Source organism: Aspergillus wentii (genome assembly GCF_001890725.1).
Source record: "Aspergillus wentii DTO 134E9 unplaced genomic scaffold ASPWEscaffold_8, whole genome shotgun sequence".
NCBI lineage: Eukaryota > Fungi > Ascomycota > Eurotiomycetes > Eurotiales > Aspergillaceae > Aspergillus > Aspergillus wentii.
The window spans coordinates 1,263,592-1,280,351 of NW_024467839.1; the positions used below are offsets into that span (position 1 = coordinate 1,263,592).

At 48.3% G+C, this 16,760-nt stretch overlaps 7 protein-coding genes across 7 annotated transcripts; 5 read left to right on the plus strand and 2 right to left on the minus strand.

The window, feature by feature from the left end:
• Positions 1-408: 408 nt before the first annotated feature.
• ASPWEDRAFT_747106 (uncharacterized protein) lies at positions 409-3,988 on the minus strand (the record flags this gene model as incomplete). The annotated part of the gene is made up of 4 exons (XM_040839504.1): positions 409-1,385; positions 1,432-1,726; positions 1,775-3,388; positions 3,470-3,988. The coding sequence occupies 4 exons, from the start codon at positions 3,986-3,988 to the stop codon at positions 409-411; spliced, it is 3,405 nt and encodes a 1,134-aa protein (XP_040684960.1).
• A 2,392-nt stretch (positions 3,989-6,380) lies between these two features.
• ASPWEDRAFT_176371 (uncharacterized protein) lies at positions 6,381-8,117 on the minus strand (the record flags this gene model as incomplete). The annotated part of the gene is made up of 2 exons (XM_040831496.1): positions 6,381-7,951; positions 8,006-8,117. The coding sequence occupies 2 exons, from the start codon at positions 8,115-8,117 to the stop codon at positions 6,381-6,383; spliced, it is 1,683 nt and encodes a 560-aa protein (XP_040684961.1).
• Positions 8,118-8,597: 480 nt separating this feature from the next.
• ASPWEDRAFT_45241 (histidine phosphatase family protein) lies at positions 8,598-9,739 on the plus strand. The gene is made up of 4 exons (XM_040836476.1): positions 8,598-8,726; positions 8,773-9,151; positions 9,197-9,406; positions 9,452-9,739. The coding sequence occupies exons 1-4, from the start codon at positions 8,678-8,680 to the stop codon at positions 9,516-9,518; spliced, it is 705 nt and encodes a 234-aa protein (XP_040684962.1). The 5' UTR covers positions 8,598-8,677; the 3' UTR covers positions 9,519-9,739.
• Positions 9,740-9,898: 159 nt separating this feature from the next.
• On the plus strand, positions 9,899-10,918 carry ASPWEDRAFT_45242 (uncharacterized protein; the record flags this gene model as incomplete). The annotated part of the gene is made up of 1 exon (XM_040836477.1): positions 9,899-10,918. A coding segment is annotated over exon 1 (643 nt), but the record flags the coding sequence as incomplete, so codon positions are not given.
• An 801-nt stretch (positions 10,919-11,719) lies between these two features.
• Positions 11,720-12,241, plus strand: ASPWEDRAFT_176374 (uncharacterized protein; the record flags this gene model as incomplete). The annotated part of the gene is made up of 3 exons (XM_040831497.1): positions 11,720-11,837; positions 11,897-12,132; positions 12,197-12,241. 3 exons carry the CDS (start codon positions 11,720-11,722, stop codon positions 12,239-12,241), a joined length of 399 nt encoding a protein of 132 aa, XP_040684964.1.
• Positions 12,242-12,669: 428 nt separating this feature from the next.
• ASPWEDRAFT_176375 (uncharacterized protein) lies at positions 12,670-13,517 on the plus strand (the record flags this gene model as incomplete). The annotated part of the gene is made up of 4 exons (XM_040831498.1): positions 12,670-12,869; positions 12,921-13,223; positions 13,277-13,354; positions 13,403-13,517. 4 exons carry the CDS (start codon positions 12,670-12,672, stop codon positions 13,515-13,517), a joined length of 696 nt encoding a protein of 231 aa, XP_040684965.1.
• Positions 13,518-13,795: 278 nt separating this feature from the next.
• ASPWEDRAFT_72249 (uncharacterized protein) lies at positions 13,796-15,763 on the plus strand (the record flags this gene model as incomplete). The annotated part of the gene is made up of 4 exons (XM_040839237.1): positions 13,796-14,428; positions 14,475-14,844; positions 14,888-15,334; positions 15,382-15,763. Coding segments are annotated over 4 exons (1,525 nt in total), but the record flags the coding sequence as incomplete, so codon positions are not given.
• Between the last annotated feature and the right edge of the window lie 997 nt (positions 15,764-16,760).

The window sequence follows — 16,760 nt, forward strand, 5'->3', positions numbered from 1 at the left end:
GGCGTAGTCGAGGCAGAAGCGGTGGTTGCTTTTTGGATCACCCGGACGTTGGGATCCCTTTGTTTGGGTGTCGGGGAACTTGGTGGCAGGGCGGAGGCGGAGGCAGTGTGTGCATGCGAGGTATTTGGAGAATCTGGACGGGGGATGGATTAGTTGGTGGGTTGGGTTCTGTGATGATGAGGGTGTGGAAGTGGTGGTTTACGAGGGAGAGGCCGACGTAGGAGGGGAGGGGAAGGGAAGTGAGGATGTGAAGCTGTAGTTCGATGGGGAGATGGTGCATTTTGGTTGTAGTTGATGAAGTTGAGTTGAAGTTGAGGTCGAAAAGTGATGGAATTACATGATGTCAACATGAACCGTACAAATGAGGATATCAATATTAGAAATTATATACACCTAAAATAGGAACTACTAAAGAAGAGAACAAAAATAATCCAAACACTCGATAAAATCCCCCACTGGCCTATCATACGACTGCTCATCCGCCATCCACAGGGCAATCTTCTTCAGATGCTCCGCAACCCTCGTCACCCACTGCGTCGACCGATTCGACACAGCCCCCTGGATCAGAATCACAATCTGGCTGCCGTCATCTCCAATCGCCCCAGAATTCACCACCATACCCACATTGGTCCGGGCGCTGACCTGCGCGAGCTCCAGTTTCTCGTACGGGTTTCCGCCACGGATCATCGCGCCCAGACCGGGCATCCAGTTGAAGTTGAGCGAGCTGGTTACGGCGGAGAGGACTTCAGATGCGGAGCCGCCCAGCTTGCGGAAGACTTCGTTCCAAGGGACGCTGGCGTGTTGGGTGAGTTTTGCCTGGTAGTGCTGCATGCGCTGGAGGTAGGCGAGGACTGTTTCTTCGGGCTGGTAGTCGACGAGGTTGAGGACGCCGGTGAAGGTGGGCCCGCCTACGTCTGCTGCATCGGAGAAGTTGTACGAGTCTGGGACGAAGGGATATTGTTTGCGGGCTGCCTCGAAGTTGCCGAAGAGGGCGTGGGTGTGGTTTGTGTGGTAGATGGCGAGCAGGGCGAGGGCGGACTTCATGATGATGGGGGGTGTGATGCCGGGGTGTTTATCGCGGAGACGGAGGAAGGAAGGGGCAGGGAAGGAGGTGAAGTGGCCGTCGATGTCTTTGCGGTCTGGAGAGACGGTGATGGTCTTGGTGGGATGAGGCCACAGAGCGTGTTTGTGGTCGTGGATGTCTTTGAGATAGTTGGCGTGGAAGCGCACGGCGGTGTTGGCCATCGGAGAAGTGCGCAGGGTGTGATAGGAGTCAGCCCAGTGCTTGAAGGGGACGTGAGGGCGAAGAGGCTGGTTGGTGAGGGCGCGGTCGATGTCTTCCATGAAGAGGCCGTGATAGGTTTTGTCGATGACGGTGTGGGAGACTGATTATTATTAGATGGAGTATACAAAAGGTATCAGATAACTTACTGTAGGTGATGAGAACGTGAGAGTTGATCTCGGGGACAAAAGCAATCATGGCGCGGAAGAGAGGGCCAGGAAGGAGAGCATGGTCACGGAAGGGATAGTTCAACACCATGCTCTTCACTTCATCCATCGTGTTGATGACGCCGTAGTCTGAGATGCATCTATCCAAGAAGGACTTGGTCTGGCCAATGGTGACATGCAGAGACACATCCGGTCCGAGACGGTCTTCATCGCCGACAAAGAAAGAGGTCAAGATGGGATTGATGGCCAGGGCTGCTTCGAGGGCGTTGCGCAGTTTCTATCATAGTTAGTTTCATCCATATAGGGAGAGGTATAAGTTACTTACAGTTCCATCGACATCCTTGACAATCGTCGACGATCCAATCCGGCACATATCCATACATCTCGACTTGCACAGGGCAGCAGTGTAGTCGGTCGTTGGCATCACATCGTCAACATCTTCCCATGACAGTCCATAGCTATTGATGGCAGATTCAACAGCAGCCTTCGTCGCATCAAATTCTTCCGAATCACCACCAAGATGAACAATATCATCTACAGACGGCGGACCAGCACGTTTAGGCTGTGCCATCAGAGTATTCTGGCTCGAGGAAACATTTTCAAGCAGCTGGATCTGCTCTGCGATGCTGTCGACCGCAGTCCATTCAGACAGAGGAACACTGCGACCAGTTTCCTTTCTGATTCTGTCACGGGCACTCAACAGGAGGATGCTGTCGGCCAGTTTGGAGATGGAAATGTTGATGTCGATCTGGTTGACTTCGAGACCAAGAACACGAGACCATTCTCGAATAACCTTGCTTTTGAGATCGTCTCCCAAGCTATCTTCACTCATTGCCTTTGACTTTGCATCGCGATACTTGTGAACCACACCCGCAACCTGGGACTTTTGGATCTTTCCTGACGTCGTGCGAGGATAGTCCTGCAACTGCAAAGCCTGCAAAGAAATAACCTCATTCGGAACATAAATAACACCCAATCTCTCGCGAATAGTGTCCTTGATCTGCTTGACGACACTCTGATCCACATCCTCGTTGACGATGAGGACTGGCACTTCCCCAGCAATCGGATCTTTACCAGCCACAATCTGCGGTTCCAATGACCTCAATTCAGGAACATCACCAAGAGTAGCTTCGACCTTCGCTGCAGACAAATTCTCTCCACCACGGACGACGAGATCCTTGTATCGCCCTGTGATATAGAGACGGTTGCTGGTGTCGACGAATGCCTGGTCACCGGTGATAAACCACGGCTTTCCGTCAGCTTCGTAGAAATCATCACTGTCTTTCCCCATGTATCCATCGATCATGGTAGAGCTAGAAAAGTGAAGTTGTCCGAGCTCACCCTTGGGCAAGGGGGTTCGTTCACCCGGTGCGCAGATACGGACATGAGAGCCATGGATAGGATGGCCGATGGAGACATCCATCTCATTGACTATGCCTTGCATATCAGATACGATACCAGTACAAGAGAAGACACCTTCTGTCATTCCGAAGAGGTTCTCGATAGTCGGAACACCGAGATCATACTGGCACATCTTCAAGAAAGCAGGGGACATGGTCATGCCGCCGAAGAGAAAGCCCCGGAGACTGTCAGTGCGTTGTTTATATTCCGACTTGACCTGCACGATGCTATGCAGCATAGTTGGGACCATGGTGAGATGAGTACATTTCTCCTGCTGGATGGCATCGAGAGTAGCACCGGGTGCGAACTTGGGACCAGCAAAGGCGACGGCAGTTCCACGGAGCAGAGGGATCATCAAGCAGATCCATCCAAAGGCATGGTTATTGGGGACTGCGACGGCCACGAGATCACTTGGTTGGAGAGTCCCCAGACTCAATGAGGAGTTCAATGTGTCAACCCAGGCAGGCACTTTGATGAGACATCCTTTCGGGAGAGAGGTAGTGCCGCTCGTGAAGAGGACGGACCTTTCGGCGCCACTCTCGACAAATTCATATGATGCATCGTCGGCTTGCATCAGGGTGGAGAAGGAGTCCCATCCGTCAAGGGTGCCGTCGATGACTATCTTTGCACACGTGAGGTCATCAGGCTTGATCTCATCCAACGCATTGGCAATGCCAACATCGTTGGCAAGAATGACAGCAGATGAAGACGTTTGGAACTCAACGACAGTGCGGATCATATGCCTCACCTCGGCAGCATTCTCCAAACTGGTTGGGTTGAGAGGAACATGCACGAGGCCAAGGGTATAAGCAGCGAGAGTCGTCATGACGTACTCGACACGATTGGAGGAAAACATATACAGCGGTGTGCCACGAGTAATTTCCTTTCCACCGAAAGCAGCAACAAGACGCTGCACACCTCGTGCAAGGTCACGATAGGTCCACCTCAGATACGGACTATTCTTATACACCTCATCTTCCAATGCAACACTCTGACACCCATACAGACCTGCCGGCTGGTGCGTACACACAACGGCCAGGTTATCAGGATATCGAGCCACACAATCCCTGAACCGATCCATGATTGTCTGCGGGCTATCCGTCGCAGGGGCACCGATCAGTTCACTCTTCCCTTCCATGTTGAAGAAGCTGGTGGGTTCCTCCTGTGGCGACAGGTCGGGGGTATCGTCGGGGGTGTCTTGAGGGCTATCGCCAGGGGAGAAAACGGTAGGTTCTTGGATGGACTCGTCGGAGAGGATAGAAGCGGCAGGGGAGACTTCGGAAACTTCAACAGGACGAAAGCCCTTCTTGAGGGAGAAGTGGCGTCCTTTGCGGGATCGGCTCCAACTGGAGACACGAGTGACGACCTTTCTGAGGGAAGCAGGCCGCTTGGAGTGGACTGCCTCGATGGTGGTTTCGCTCATTGGGATAAGTGAGAATTAAATATTAAGATAGATAGATAGAAGGTGCTGAGTATGAAGATATCCCAGGAGGGAAGGGCAATATAAATGAGTGACAGCAAGGAGCACTAGCAGAAAATTCACGCGAGATAAGGTGAACTGAGAATCCATATCACACTACACGATCAAGTCCGAGCTGATCAGGCCTCGACAGCTCTGGCTGATATCGCCAGCTCAGCTATTCTAGTCTAGAGTGGCAGTAGACAGGGGTAGTTGCCATACGAAGGCAATGATAGCATCCCAGTTTAGGCATGCCGGGTTCCCGTGTTCAGCTCGACAGCTAGAGTGGGACGGGCGATATCAATCGTGTAATTTCTGCATCTTAGTGCGAACTATTGAATGTCACTGAGCCGGGCATTAATGATCACCCTCGTATATGTATGCTGCAGTCAGGATATGTCACAGTTCGTCTATTTTGGCTGGATAGAAAGACGCCGGGACCCAATCCTGCATCCGATAAAGATCAGTCGCCTATACTCGGTAGTCGCTATTGCGGCGATAATCACTTCGAACCTTTGCCTTGGCATCACATCCCTGTGAACATCAAGGGAAGAATCATCCTTCGACTGTCTATCAAACTATCGTGATCCACTGCAATCAGCTTCGTCCGGTATGGATGGATCGGGAAGCTCGTAGTCTTGGCCTGTAGCTTCAGGCCATTCATCATGCTCGATTAAAAGGCCCACTTGATCGACAATACAAGAAACTATCACCAAGGGTGGATGCCAGTTCATGAAGGATCTTATGTTCTTACCAGATGTGGAAAAGCCATGACTGGGCATTCAGTAGACCTGAAAGCCCGATCTGATTATGACTAAATCTCAGGCACAGACAGACACTCTACTATGAATCACCAGGAAATACTTGAGTAAACAGTATAAGTAAGACTACTACAAGTAATACTACGGCGACAGTGAGTAACAGAGTAAATCCCATATCCTATAACTTCCCTGTATATATATCCAATAGAGACTTCACTGCCTACCGGCAACACGGCATTCGGTAATCCGGTTATCAAAACTGATCGCGGCTAGCAAAATCGGGAGATACAAAGTGCCATATCGACGCCAAGTGGATCGGCGATCGTCTAGATCCTCATCATGTCTTCAGGTATGAAAATCATTGTGTCATGGATTGCATTTGATTGGTAGGCAAGGTAGTTTAGTCTATGTTGCTCTCTTAGCACCCTAACATCTTGTCGATCTGTGCTGTCACCATCGGCTGTGCTGTTCTCAGCTTGTCAGAATTTGTCACTCGATCCGAGATTCCGGAAGATCAGGTTCTATCTCATCGCAGTTTAGGCTTTCTGTCAATCGTCGTGACAGGCGAAGATACGTCAATCCCACCACAACGTGTATAATTCTAAAGTCTACATTAACGGTCGTATTTGACTACATTATACTACACTCATAGGAGATACTTCAACCATATTTATGGTCCGTATTTTACATTGTGCGCACCATCTGTGCGAAAATCCCAAACACCCCATCTAACCAAATCGGGAAATAAACGACACTATACCCACCTCAGTGTGAATCATCCTAGTTCCAGTTACTAAGCGGATACGGATGTCTTCTTTCTTCCGAGTTATGCAGAGTGCAGTGGGACTGCTGTGTTTGATGTGGTTGTCCCGTTCTCCGAGTGTTTTCCGTAGGATGTTGTGATGAGTCTGCATCAGGCATTGGAATTGATCGTGTGGCAAAGATTCATGCACGAGACTTAATAGGGCACTACAGTTCTTCCTTTCATTGATGGCTCAATTTGTCATTAGAGTCGAGTCTCATTGCCGACGTGCAGTATCTTAAGAACTCCCGCTCCTTATCCTGGGATCCTGGAAGATACACGCTCATGAACTGTGGATCTACTCGTAGGAGAGGTGGATAACATTGTCCATTTCTTTCGCTCTAAGAGGGAATTCAGATACAAGCCGTGATCTTGGTAGTTATGAAGTCACTATGGATGTCTTTGGTTGTATAAGATGTGCATAATTTATAAAATAGCAACGACAGAAATCCAAATCACAGTAATTGTCGGTATAGCAAAACGCAATAGGACAGCCCCACCCTGGCAGCTATTTGATATCCTTGACATCAACCTCCATCGTGTCAATATTGAGCGGCTCCAACATCCGGTAACCACTGTACATCTGGCGCATTTCTCGATCCAGAAACAACGTAAAGAACCGATCATTGGCATCCCATCGATCCTGCGAACGGGAGAACAGCGCACCGACTATTCTCTGGAACTTCTCCCTCCAGTCGGCTATATCCACCGCGAGATCACAGGCTTCATCGATGCAGAAAAGCGCCGCCGGATGGCCCTCTTTGAGAGCTATCTCGGGTGCAGTGGGGTCGAGCGAATTATGATATTCCTGGTATATCTTTAGCTTTGCGTGAATTTGCACAAACATTCTTTCCATCTCGACTTTGTAAGACTGGATACAGGTCTCGAGCGCTTCGTAGAAATACTCGTACTCTTGTTTTCCGCTACCCATCTTTGGCTTGGGACACTCATATCTTTCCATGCTGCGCACTGCAAAGTAAAAATCCGAAATTTGTTGGGATAGTTTCCGTTGAAAATCATGGAACTCTTCCTTCACTTGTAGATCGAAGAACACTCGTGGGCTAATGCCGAGTCGCCTACAAATCTGGACGTTGGCGAGACCGGCGACGATATAGCATTCCCAGTGCCGTTCGTGCTGATGTTTCCCCAGGTCATTCGCCATTTTAGATCGTGTCGGGAAGGCTTTGCTGTTTCGATGTGCCACACAGCTATACACCACGTATGCGTATCCTTGGCGAGCAAGTTGCTGCACATAGAAACTCTTGCCGCTTCTCCTACCGCCGACGATAGCCATATAGGGCCCAGGAGCGTGCCTAAGGCCGTCACCGCGGGGGTGGTACTTGTGGAACCTTTTTAGAATCTCGTTGTATATAGGCAATGTCATGTCTTGCCCCTCTCTGGGTTGTCGGAAGAAGTACAGCTCACGATAGGTCGAGCACCCCCAGGACCCGTCCCCAGGACTCACTCGTTTGAGTATCTGGTGATAGTCGGGCAGTTTGCTCTTTTTGAAGAACGGGCTGACTTTCACGAGTTCCGAGTATGTATATATCAAATGGTCTTCTTCTGGGTCATTTTGCGGTGGCAGCGCTATCCAACCGACGCCTTGCCAGTAGCCCTTCTTCAGATAGCACTGCACCTGGTCCAGATATTCATCTGCCGCTTCTGTGATCCAAGAAATGAAATTCGTATCGACGTCTACATAGTCCAAAGAAAGCTGCTGTATAGTCGACTTTCGCAAGTCTGCCAGTGTACCAAAGTCGTCGACATTGTTACATCCTCTCCAGCCATTCCTCCCTACAGCTTCAGCACCGGCGAAAATCACTTCTTCCGGCTTTTCCTCTGGTGTCAATCCGAGACAGACATCCCTTCTTTCGACTGGAAACAGTGTCTGCATGATCCGATGATATGCAGGGCATTGGGGAGAGCTAAAAATCGGCGACAACTCCACACAGCAGCCATAGACCATGACCAGATCATCAAGTCTGTCATCCGAGATTGGAAACTCGAACCAGCTCACTTCTTTGTAGTACAAGCGATGCAACCAGCATTGAACCATCTCCAACCAGGTCTTTGCTTCTTCTTTGATCCACGCAGTGAAATCAGTCGTGGGTGGCTTGAATAGCTAGATGAAACCATCGGTTCTCACGGTATCCGGCCCGATCATGGCGGCAAAGTCGTTGTAGTTTTGGCATGTTGTCCATTCTGCTCGGACTTTGTGGGCTAGGTTGGTGATTTCGTCAGTCATGCTGCTAGATTATTCTGATTTCTGGTTTATTAATTCAGAGGCGGCTTGACTAGAATACAGCATGGTGCCAAATTCCCGCGATGACGCAGTGATGCCTGCATGGCATAGGCAGGAACACCGAAAAGGGAAAGTACATTCTTCTGTGCCTACACTACGCAAACCAACGCAGTTCCACTGATTAACAACGTCTCAATGGTATATAGTAGTTCTTTTATAATAATCTCTATTATTGTCTGGCTCTCCAAAGAGTGGATAACAAAAATGCCGATTCGGGTTAGATCGAAGCATCACAATGTCAATTATCAACAATGAACATATCAAAGACGTCCAAGTGCTGCAATTCAATGAACTCATTCTTGTATATTAGATGTTATAGAATATAGAATAATTGATCATGATGGTGCCTCATAACTCCCATCTCGTCCACCGGTGAAGAACGACCAAATCAAATCGCGGGACCGAAAAACCTTTTCGGCCTATTCCCACAATCTTAATTACCCCTCATTATTCCAATCTCAACGACCAAGTAACATACAACAATTAATATCAAAATATTCAAAATGCCCGACAAGGACGCCGGTACTCCCCGCGTTTTCCTCTACCGCCACGGTACGTCCATCCACCACCACCCCGCATACGTAATTAACACACACAGGCCAGACGGAGTGGTCCCAGAGCGGCCGCTACACGGGCGTCTCCGAGATCCCACTCACGGAGCACGGCGAGAAGCAGGTCCTCGCGTCTGGCAAGATCATTGTCGGTGATGGCAAATTGATTGACCCCGCCAAGTTGGCGCATGTCTACATCAGTCCTCGGCAGAGAGCGCAGCAGACATTTAACATTTCCTTCAGCGATGCGGATAAGCAGAAGCTGAGGGATGCCAACAAGGTGTCTGACACTGAGCGACTTGCCGAATGGGGGTATGGTCTGTATGAGGGACTGTTGACCAAGGAGATCAGAGCGTTGAGAAAGGAGCATGGTCTTGACGCCGACAAGGAGTGGGATATTTGGGCTGATGGCTGTGAGGAGGGAGAGTGAGTATTGCTTCACCTTTTATATAAACAATACTGACAATATAGATCTCCTCAACAAGTCACAGACCGTCTGGACAGTCTCATTCAGGAAATTCGCGCCATCCACGCTGGCAACATGCACGGCGAGAACCCCTGCGATGTTGTCCTCGTTGCCCATGGCCATACCCTCCGTGCATTCACCAAGCGCTGGCTGGGATATCCCATGGATTTCCCCCTTTCGATGATGCTTGAGCCTGGTGCTGTTGGCGTCCTCAGGTGAGATTGTCCATTATGTTTGTGAATCAACGCTAACTGTCGCAGTTATCAACACCATAGCATCGATGAGCCTGCCTTCCTGGTTGGATATGGATTCCCCTTCCCGGAGTAAATTATCCTGTAAATAGTTTAGACCTGCATTTGATGCTTTTATAGAATTATATTGGATTTATTGTTATTGCGGTATCCCGTGTATATCAGCACGCTAGGGGTTTCGAGGGGTCAAGTGATCAGATATATATTTCCAGGATAATGGACATGCATGATATAAATAAAACTATCGATCCCTGGCAATACGCAGTCCTAAATAAAGTCAATATACTCTATCTGCCAATAATCCTGCATATATTAAAAATACCCCGCCGGAAATGTCCGAAAATGGCTGCAGACGATCGGAAACAAACCCGAAGAATCTCGGAAAATCCCGAACCCTTTATATTCCCCGCGATTGGATTGTCAGGATCAGCATGTTGCAGTCTTTAAATCAACATCCTTGAAATAATCACCCTCTTCTCGAATTGGTCAAGGCACAACAGAGCAAACATGCAAAAGAAGATCCATCTCGCCATCATCGACGCGGATATCCCCGCTCCGGCATTATACGCCGCGCGGGGATTATACAGTGCACAATTCGAGAAAATCCTCCAGAAAGCAGTGACTCAACTGAGTCACATAAAAGAATATGAAAAATACGACATTAAACTGCATGTCACTGCATATGACTTGCTGGCAGGCGTATATCCTCCACTCGAGCACCTTCGAACAACCACAAATGAAACAACCAAAGATGACCCTATCGATGCTATTCTCATAACTGGTGCTCCGCCAGGTGCCTACGAAACAGATAAATATCCCTGGATTGTTGATCTGGAAAAGTACATTCGGCATATATTCGACAAGTATCCATGTGTTCGCATGCTTGGATCGTGCTTTGGACATCAAGTCATTGCTCAGGCTTTATTACCGAATGATGTTATCGTTGAAAAATCTCTATTGGGGCGTGAGGCTGGGTTATATACAATCCAGACAGATCCAGCATTTGCAAAATGCTTTCCAATTCTTTCTACGTTACCATATGGTGTGACGTTACAGATGATGCATGGGGATTGGGTGATTTCTAGATCTGGGAGAGATACGAATGGCATCAATGAAGCATTATCTGCAAATCTCCCTTCGCCATGGATGAGGACAGGATACACCGACATTTGTCCTATACAAGGACTCTACTACCCAGGGCGGATTCTAACAATTCAAGGACACTTTGAACAGGATGGATTTGCCATGAAGGAAATGTGTATGGAATTTTCCTCTAACTTGAAATGGTCGCAAGAGTATCTGGACTCTGCCCTTCAGCGGATTAACCCCGATCCATCACATTATGAAGACAATGCAGATATGGTGGCGATGAATGTGGTTCTGTTTCTCGCTGGAATTGAAAACGATTCGAAACAATAATGTGGTTAGAATGGTACAAGAAAAACAATCAATTTGACGGCCAGCGTGGGAAATACGCAATCTAGACTGTAGGTTGATTCATTATCTTCATCTTCTCTTCCCACCCGGGAATGACAGCAATTATTGCCAAAAAACGAGTTGAACACTCTTTGACGCTCATCACCCCCATTGTTAGTCGCGAATGCTGGTTCTTCGTATTTTGGCTCGTTCAGCCAGGTGATATTCGGAAGGTGGTAGTATGGCCCGTCGACATACATGGTGGGCGTCTAAAACGACGGTATCTCCTCATCCTTCGCCCACAGCTGTGATGTATCGTCAACCCCCTAGGCTCGTATGGATGGTGACCTCTACCAATTGACACCCCTTCCTCAACAAATTACCTATCCAAGAGATTGTCCTCCCGCAATATGGGCTTCGAGACCATGCACCGGCCGATGAACAGTTCCTTCAAGCGTTCATTGATCATACCGCACATAGCTGGGTGGGAAGCTATCAAACGTTCCGAAGCCTAACAGTAATGAACATCGTTGTAGGTATCAGATTGTGTCGGGTGTCAATTTTCAATTGCACCTGCCGTCACTTGGGGTTCTCGCTCGGAGCCGTCGAAAAGTTTGAATTATGGTATGATACTTCCGGCAATGACTGTCGGAGCTTTTGCTAGAAGTATGACATCGGAAGGTGCATATGAGCCAGACCCGGCCTGCGAACAAGGTGGATTAGCTATGATTAACGGCATAAGCTCCGTGAAGCTGTATACTTAGCATGATCAGTGTTGCTGCCAGATTCTCACTCTGGAGACCGTCCATGTTTCTCCTTGCCTGAGAACTCGAAATTCTGGACACATCAAAAGCAGCGAGAATGCAGGACATGACGGTCCAGACGGCGGACGAAGGAATTCGTGTTGTCGGCGAGCTAAAGACCTTCTGGACGGGGGAGCCTCTTGATGCCCAATCTTACGATACTCGTCGCATTCTAGGTAAGCTCTGTTATGTCAGCACTGATATTTGACTGGCATAAAGGCTGATTTGGTTCTAGGCCAAGCCGTCCGGTACATGGACGACTGTGGCACGAGGTACGGGTTCATCAGCACGTATAACGAGACCATGCTCGTCCGGAGACGCAGTCAATTCATCTTCGAAGTTTCGCCCGTCATCAAGCATGACCAATGCTCGACACCCCAGGGCAAAGTCAGCCTTCGCGAAGCGATGCTCTTTTTGGCGCTCATATCATCCGGTAATACGTGGAACTTTCCTAAGGTTGGGCCAGCCGTGGTAAGTACCTTTTGCCGAGATCTAGTATGTCTACATACACTAACCAAAAGGTTCGAACTGTCAGACGAATGGATCATATGTGGCATCCGGCAGCCACACAGCAGCCTAGGCGTGATCATGTCTGTTTGATGATTGGGGAGCTGGGGGGAGCTGATGGTAGATCTGCAAAGAGTCTATCAGCACTGGAATAGCTAGAGATGAAAGGGAATCTTGCACTAACTCGTTGTTGATCTCCATGTAAATCTAGCATCCCGGATTCTTCCCTTGTACCGACGGATCGCATATTGCCATGCATATTCCCCGTTTGCAGATGGCTTGATCTTGATCGAAAACGCACAATACAGTGACTATGGGCTCGGGCCTAAGGTAATTGAGTTATTTTGGCCGGGCGTTCATGATGTTTACACAATGCCGATGCAATGTTCCATGGCTAACTACGGGACCTGTGATGTCATGAATAAAACGCCTTTTCCAACCCCCCTCGCCTTGTTACCTTTTCCTCTGTATTATTTGTTTCGCTTCTACACGTGCGATAAAATGGAGAGAGTTGACCCCTTCAAATTTCCCGCGGGGTCTACGCTGAAAAAGTTTGAAAACACCATATTCGAAGTTGGCGAGCATCGATTCCGTCCAACCAGAATTCTGTCTGAAAACTGGTACAACAACCAACGTAAAGGCGAATTTGAAGGAGAGAATGTCGGTACTGGGGAAGCTGTGATTGTGAAATTACGCGTGGAGTTCGCGATATGTCTGTTTCGTATGGTTGAAGCTAACAAGTCTTCATACAGAACGGATCCTTTCTTACTCAGTAAAGAGGAACAAGAACAAACAGTAAGAAGAAGCCTTGAAGTGTTCCGTCGGGAATGTCGAGTCTTTGAAAAGGCTTCGCCATCTGGATACACCCCGAGATATATTACGCACACCGAACTCGAGCAGGACGATAAATTCGAATTTCCGAGTGGATATCTGGGCATCTTGGTCCTGGCCAAATATTACACCAACAAATACCCCGACATCGTGACTGATGCGACCCGAAAAGGAAACATTGTCGAATCTGAGATGCCTGAGTTGATAGAGCAATTTGAGGATATGTTTCGGTTAGTTCAACATCTCTTTGATAGATGGATTATGCTCAGAATAGCAGGGCAGTTCGCAGACAAGGAATAAAGCATGGTGGTGGTGCCCCAGTCGATATAGAGTTCGACACTCAGAGCCGGAGATTGTCAGTTCTTCGCGATATGCTCCGAGCTGGATGCTGACACTGGCTCAGATACATGGTTGATCCCTTCAATATGGAAGAGATTGAGCCACACGAAGCAGATCTTGCTGACCTGGGTGAGCTGAGGGCTGTTAAAAGGCATCTTACCAAATATGGATTTAAATGATAGCAATATTAAAACATTAAACATAACAATACATTAAGCGAAAGCGAAGTGACCGTGGACAGGATGGCTGTGAGGCACAGCAGATTGCCCCACTCTATATAACTAGAGCCAATGAATAAGCATCTGCCTAACGGTGGCTTAATGCTTGTTCCTGAATTGAGAAATGATCTGCACCTGTTAAGGCCCACCATGTTATACGAAACCGAAGAGCGGGAGCTATAAGAAAGTCGATTCTAACTCATGCTCGTCCATTTCAATTCATCATTCAATCCATCCATCATGCCTATCGTTAATAAACTAGTTCAAAATGTCGGTGCAGGCATCGGCCTTGTATCTGAAAGCATCTCGGCCAGCAAAGCAAAGAAACGAGACGCCAACAATGCAGACACCACCCAACACCAAGAGAGAGGAATCATTCCATCTGACCACAACGAATCCTCAGACAGAGCTAGACAGGACCCCGATCAAGATCACGAGCTCCAGTGGGATCTAGACGAGGCACAGGATGAGCTCCGAGGGATCGCATCGCCAACAACACATGAACCCGTCGACGATGTCGCTATGGCAGAGTTATTTGCTCGTCAATATCCTCCTCCAGACTACGATGAAGCGACAAGATCTCCACCCAGACTGCCTTATCCTGTTGTGCTGCCCCAGCGTCGACCGAAAGCGCGTGCAAGAGGTTTTGTGCGTGCTTATGCCCCGGTTCTGGAGGATTTCGGAATCAACGAAGCCATGTTTCTGGACTTTCTTGATAAGTGCAATACTGCATGTATGGGTGCGAACTGGTTGAACGTGCTTAATCTGGCATCTATTCCAACTATGCTATTGCCCGAGGCGATCTCCGTTGCTGTATCTATCGCCATTCAGCTGGTGACAAGAGCTGCCATTGAAGTTGATGGAAGAAGAAGGCAAGTTAGATATACCCATATAGATACATAATACTAACATCTACAGATCTAATAACTTCATTGACGCAATCAACCGCGACTTCTTCCGCCCGCGTGGTCTATTCTGTCTTCTGATGACCTGGAACCCTGAAATCGACGATCCATTTGTCCAAGTCGACATCAAAAACACCATTTCTAAAGCCATGACAGGAGGTGGATCTGGACTGGGAAAAATAAAACATAAACTCAAAGCTGCGAATGCCGATTCATACGGTAACCAGATGTTCCCCGAAGTCGCACCACTGGTCTTCCCCGTTGTCGATCGTCTTGCTACCGACGAAGAGACAAAGAAGAAGAACAAGACTTTCAAAGAGACGGCAAAGCGGAGGAAAGAGTTTGCTGCTAATTATTTTGACAAGAGAGCTCAAGCTAAATTTGTACGTCCATGCTTTGTGTTACTATATTATGCTAACTGTATAGATCGCGAAAAACCCCGACAGCGCCCTTAACCAAGGCCCTCAACCCACCTTTACATCCCGATACGCAGATCCCAACCATCCCGCAAGCAGTGGTTCTCCTATCGCTCTCCTCACAGGAGGATACGTGACGCGGGAGAATGTGCTCCGCATGACCGGACGAGGGGCCCTAGCGGATCAGACCAGAAATGGAAGATTGGCCAGAGGGAGTGTACTCACAGGTCCTATGGAAAACAGAAGACAAGGTCCTATAGGCACACTGATCGGTGGGATCGCCAACAGGGGTAGTGCATCTGTTCCAAGAGGGTTGAGTCCTGTAGAGCATGGGCAAAATTCGATGAGCGAGAGAGAACAATACGGACGAGAGAGTCGAAGGGCATCTAGGGATCACAAGACAGGACCATTGACTGGCATTGGTCCAGTGGGTATGGTGCAGAAGATGTTCAAACAAGTAAGGAGTCCGACTCACCTATATGACCATATACTAACGCCGAGTAGAAAGTAATCTACTTGATGATTGTGAATATGCCGTCCGAGGAGGAGCTGCAGCAGGCAAGGGAGGCGTTAGGATGACGCTTCTATTTTAGATATAACTCAATCTTCCGCATATACTGGCTGTGCGAACTGGTGGTGGGAAGATGGGGTTGACGATGATTCTTCGTGATTGACATCGCGTTACATAAACCTTTTTAGACTTTGTATTCCATATCCGATGACAAGCAGCTATGTTACCATAATCCGGCCATATGCATGAGCGCTGACGGTCCACAGAGTGTACCAGGAATGTAGCACAATTCCAAAAGGGAAAAAGAGTTATACTCGATGATAGGACATGTCTGTTTCTCAGAGTCATAGTCATTTGTCAACTTTTGCATTACCCATGTATATCTACCTTGCTGTCATCCAGCGTTGTTGGTTCAACAGCAGAAACGGGAATGATATCCAGGGCTCAACCATCGTTACAGAGGGCCGGCTGCGGCATCCATTTCCGTATAAGTGTATCGACATCATTCTAGAACTTCCATATGCATGTGGCACCATCATTGTCTCCTGCAGATGATATGGATGTTCAACGTATAAATGGGAAGTTCCCGTCGCTTCGTATCATGCATGATCTAATTCTCTTTCCTAATCTAGCCTACAGTTCAATCAAGACAGCTCAGCAATATGACACTCGCCGAAGATAAGATGGTCAAGGTCACGCTGCCTCCTTTTTCGTGCATTTTTTTTGGCTAGAACGGCGCGGGTGAATCAGCGTTACCAAGTCGCGAGGGAGGAGTCTGAAGGATGGCCGGTCAAGTATGTACTTTCTACATTCCAGGGCACAATCTAATGAGTCTCCAGGACTGGTAGATTCGATGCGAAATTGCAGCAAGTCATCCACAAGACGGACTTTACTTTCTTCGTGGCGATTATTGCCCCTTATGCCGATATAGATCGTTTCCGCCCTATAGTCCTTATGTAGATAATGGCATAAAGCCCTTAACTTTGCCAGATTATCGGTAAAACGCACAAACTGATCAACGTCTATTTTGAACAAGGCTTCCCAGTTCAAACCGCCTTCTATGAAGTCGCCAAACTGTTATCCGCCTGCTACCGTGACTGGTATCTGGCGTTGGCCGAGTTACGCAGTTGGGGCGAGCCAGTTGATGCCCAGGTTCAGACGCATATCAAAGGAGTCCAGAATGTAGTCCTGGCTAATGTGGACTGGAGGTCGGTTTTTATATTTTCTTCAGGCTTAGGCTGATATTGTACCTTCCGCGCAGATCGTTACTGGGATAGCAACGCCGATATCCGCTACTGTGGGGTTGATGGACATAGCTTTAAGCTAACATAGGAAGGAGTTTTGAATTTTTTTTATCCGGTTGGATGGAATG

Bases quoted from the DNA above. Each gene is read 5' to 3' on its own strand.
- ASPWEDRAFT_45241 (XM_040836476.1), top strand. From the start codon at position 8,678: ATGCCCGACAAGGACGCCGGTACTCCCCGCGTTTTCCTCTACCGCCAC. The intron at 9,152-9,196 runs GTGAGTATTGCT...CTGACAATATAG, and splicing joins GATGGCTGTGAGGAGGGAGA to ATCTCCTCAACAAGTCACAG. The intron at 9,407-9,451 runs GTGAGATTGTCC...TAACTGTCGCAG, and splicing joins GGTGCTGTTGGCGTCCTCAG to TTATCAACACCATAGCATCG.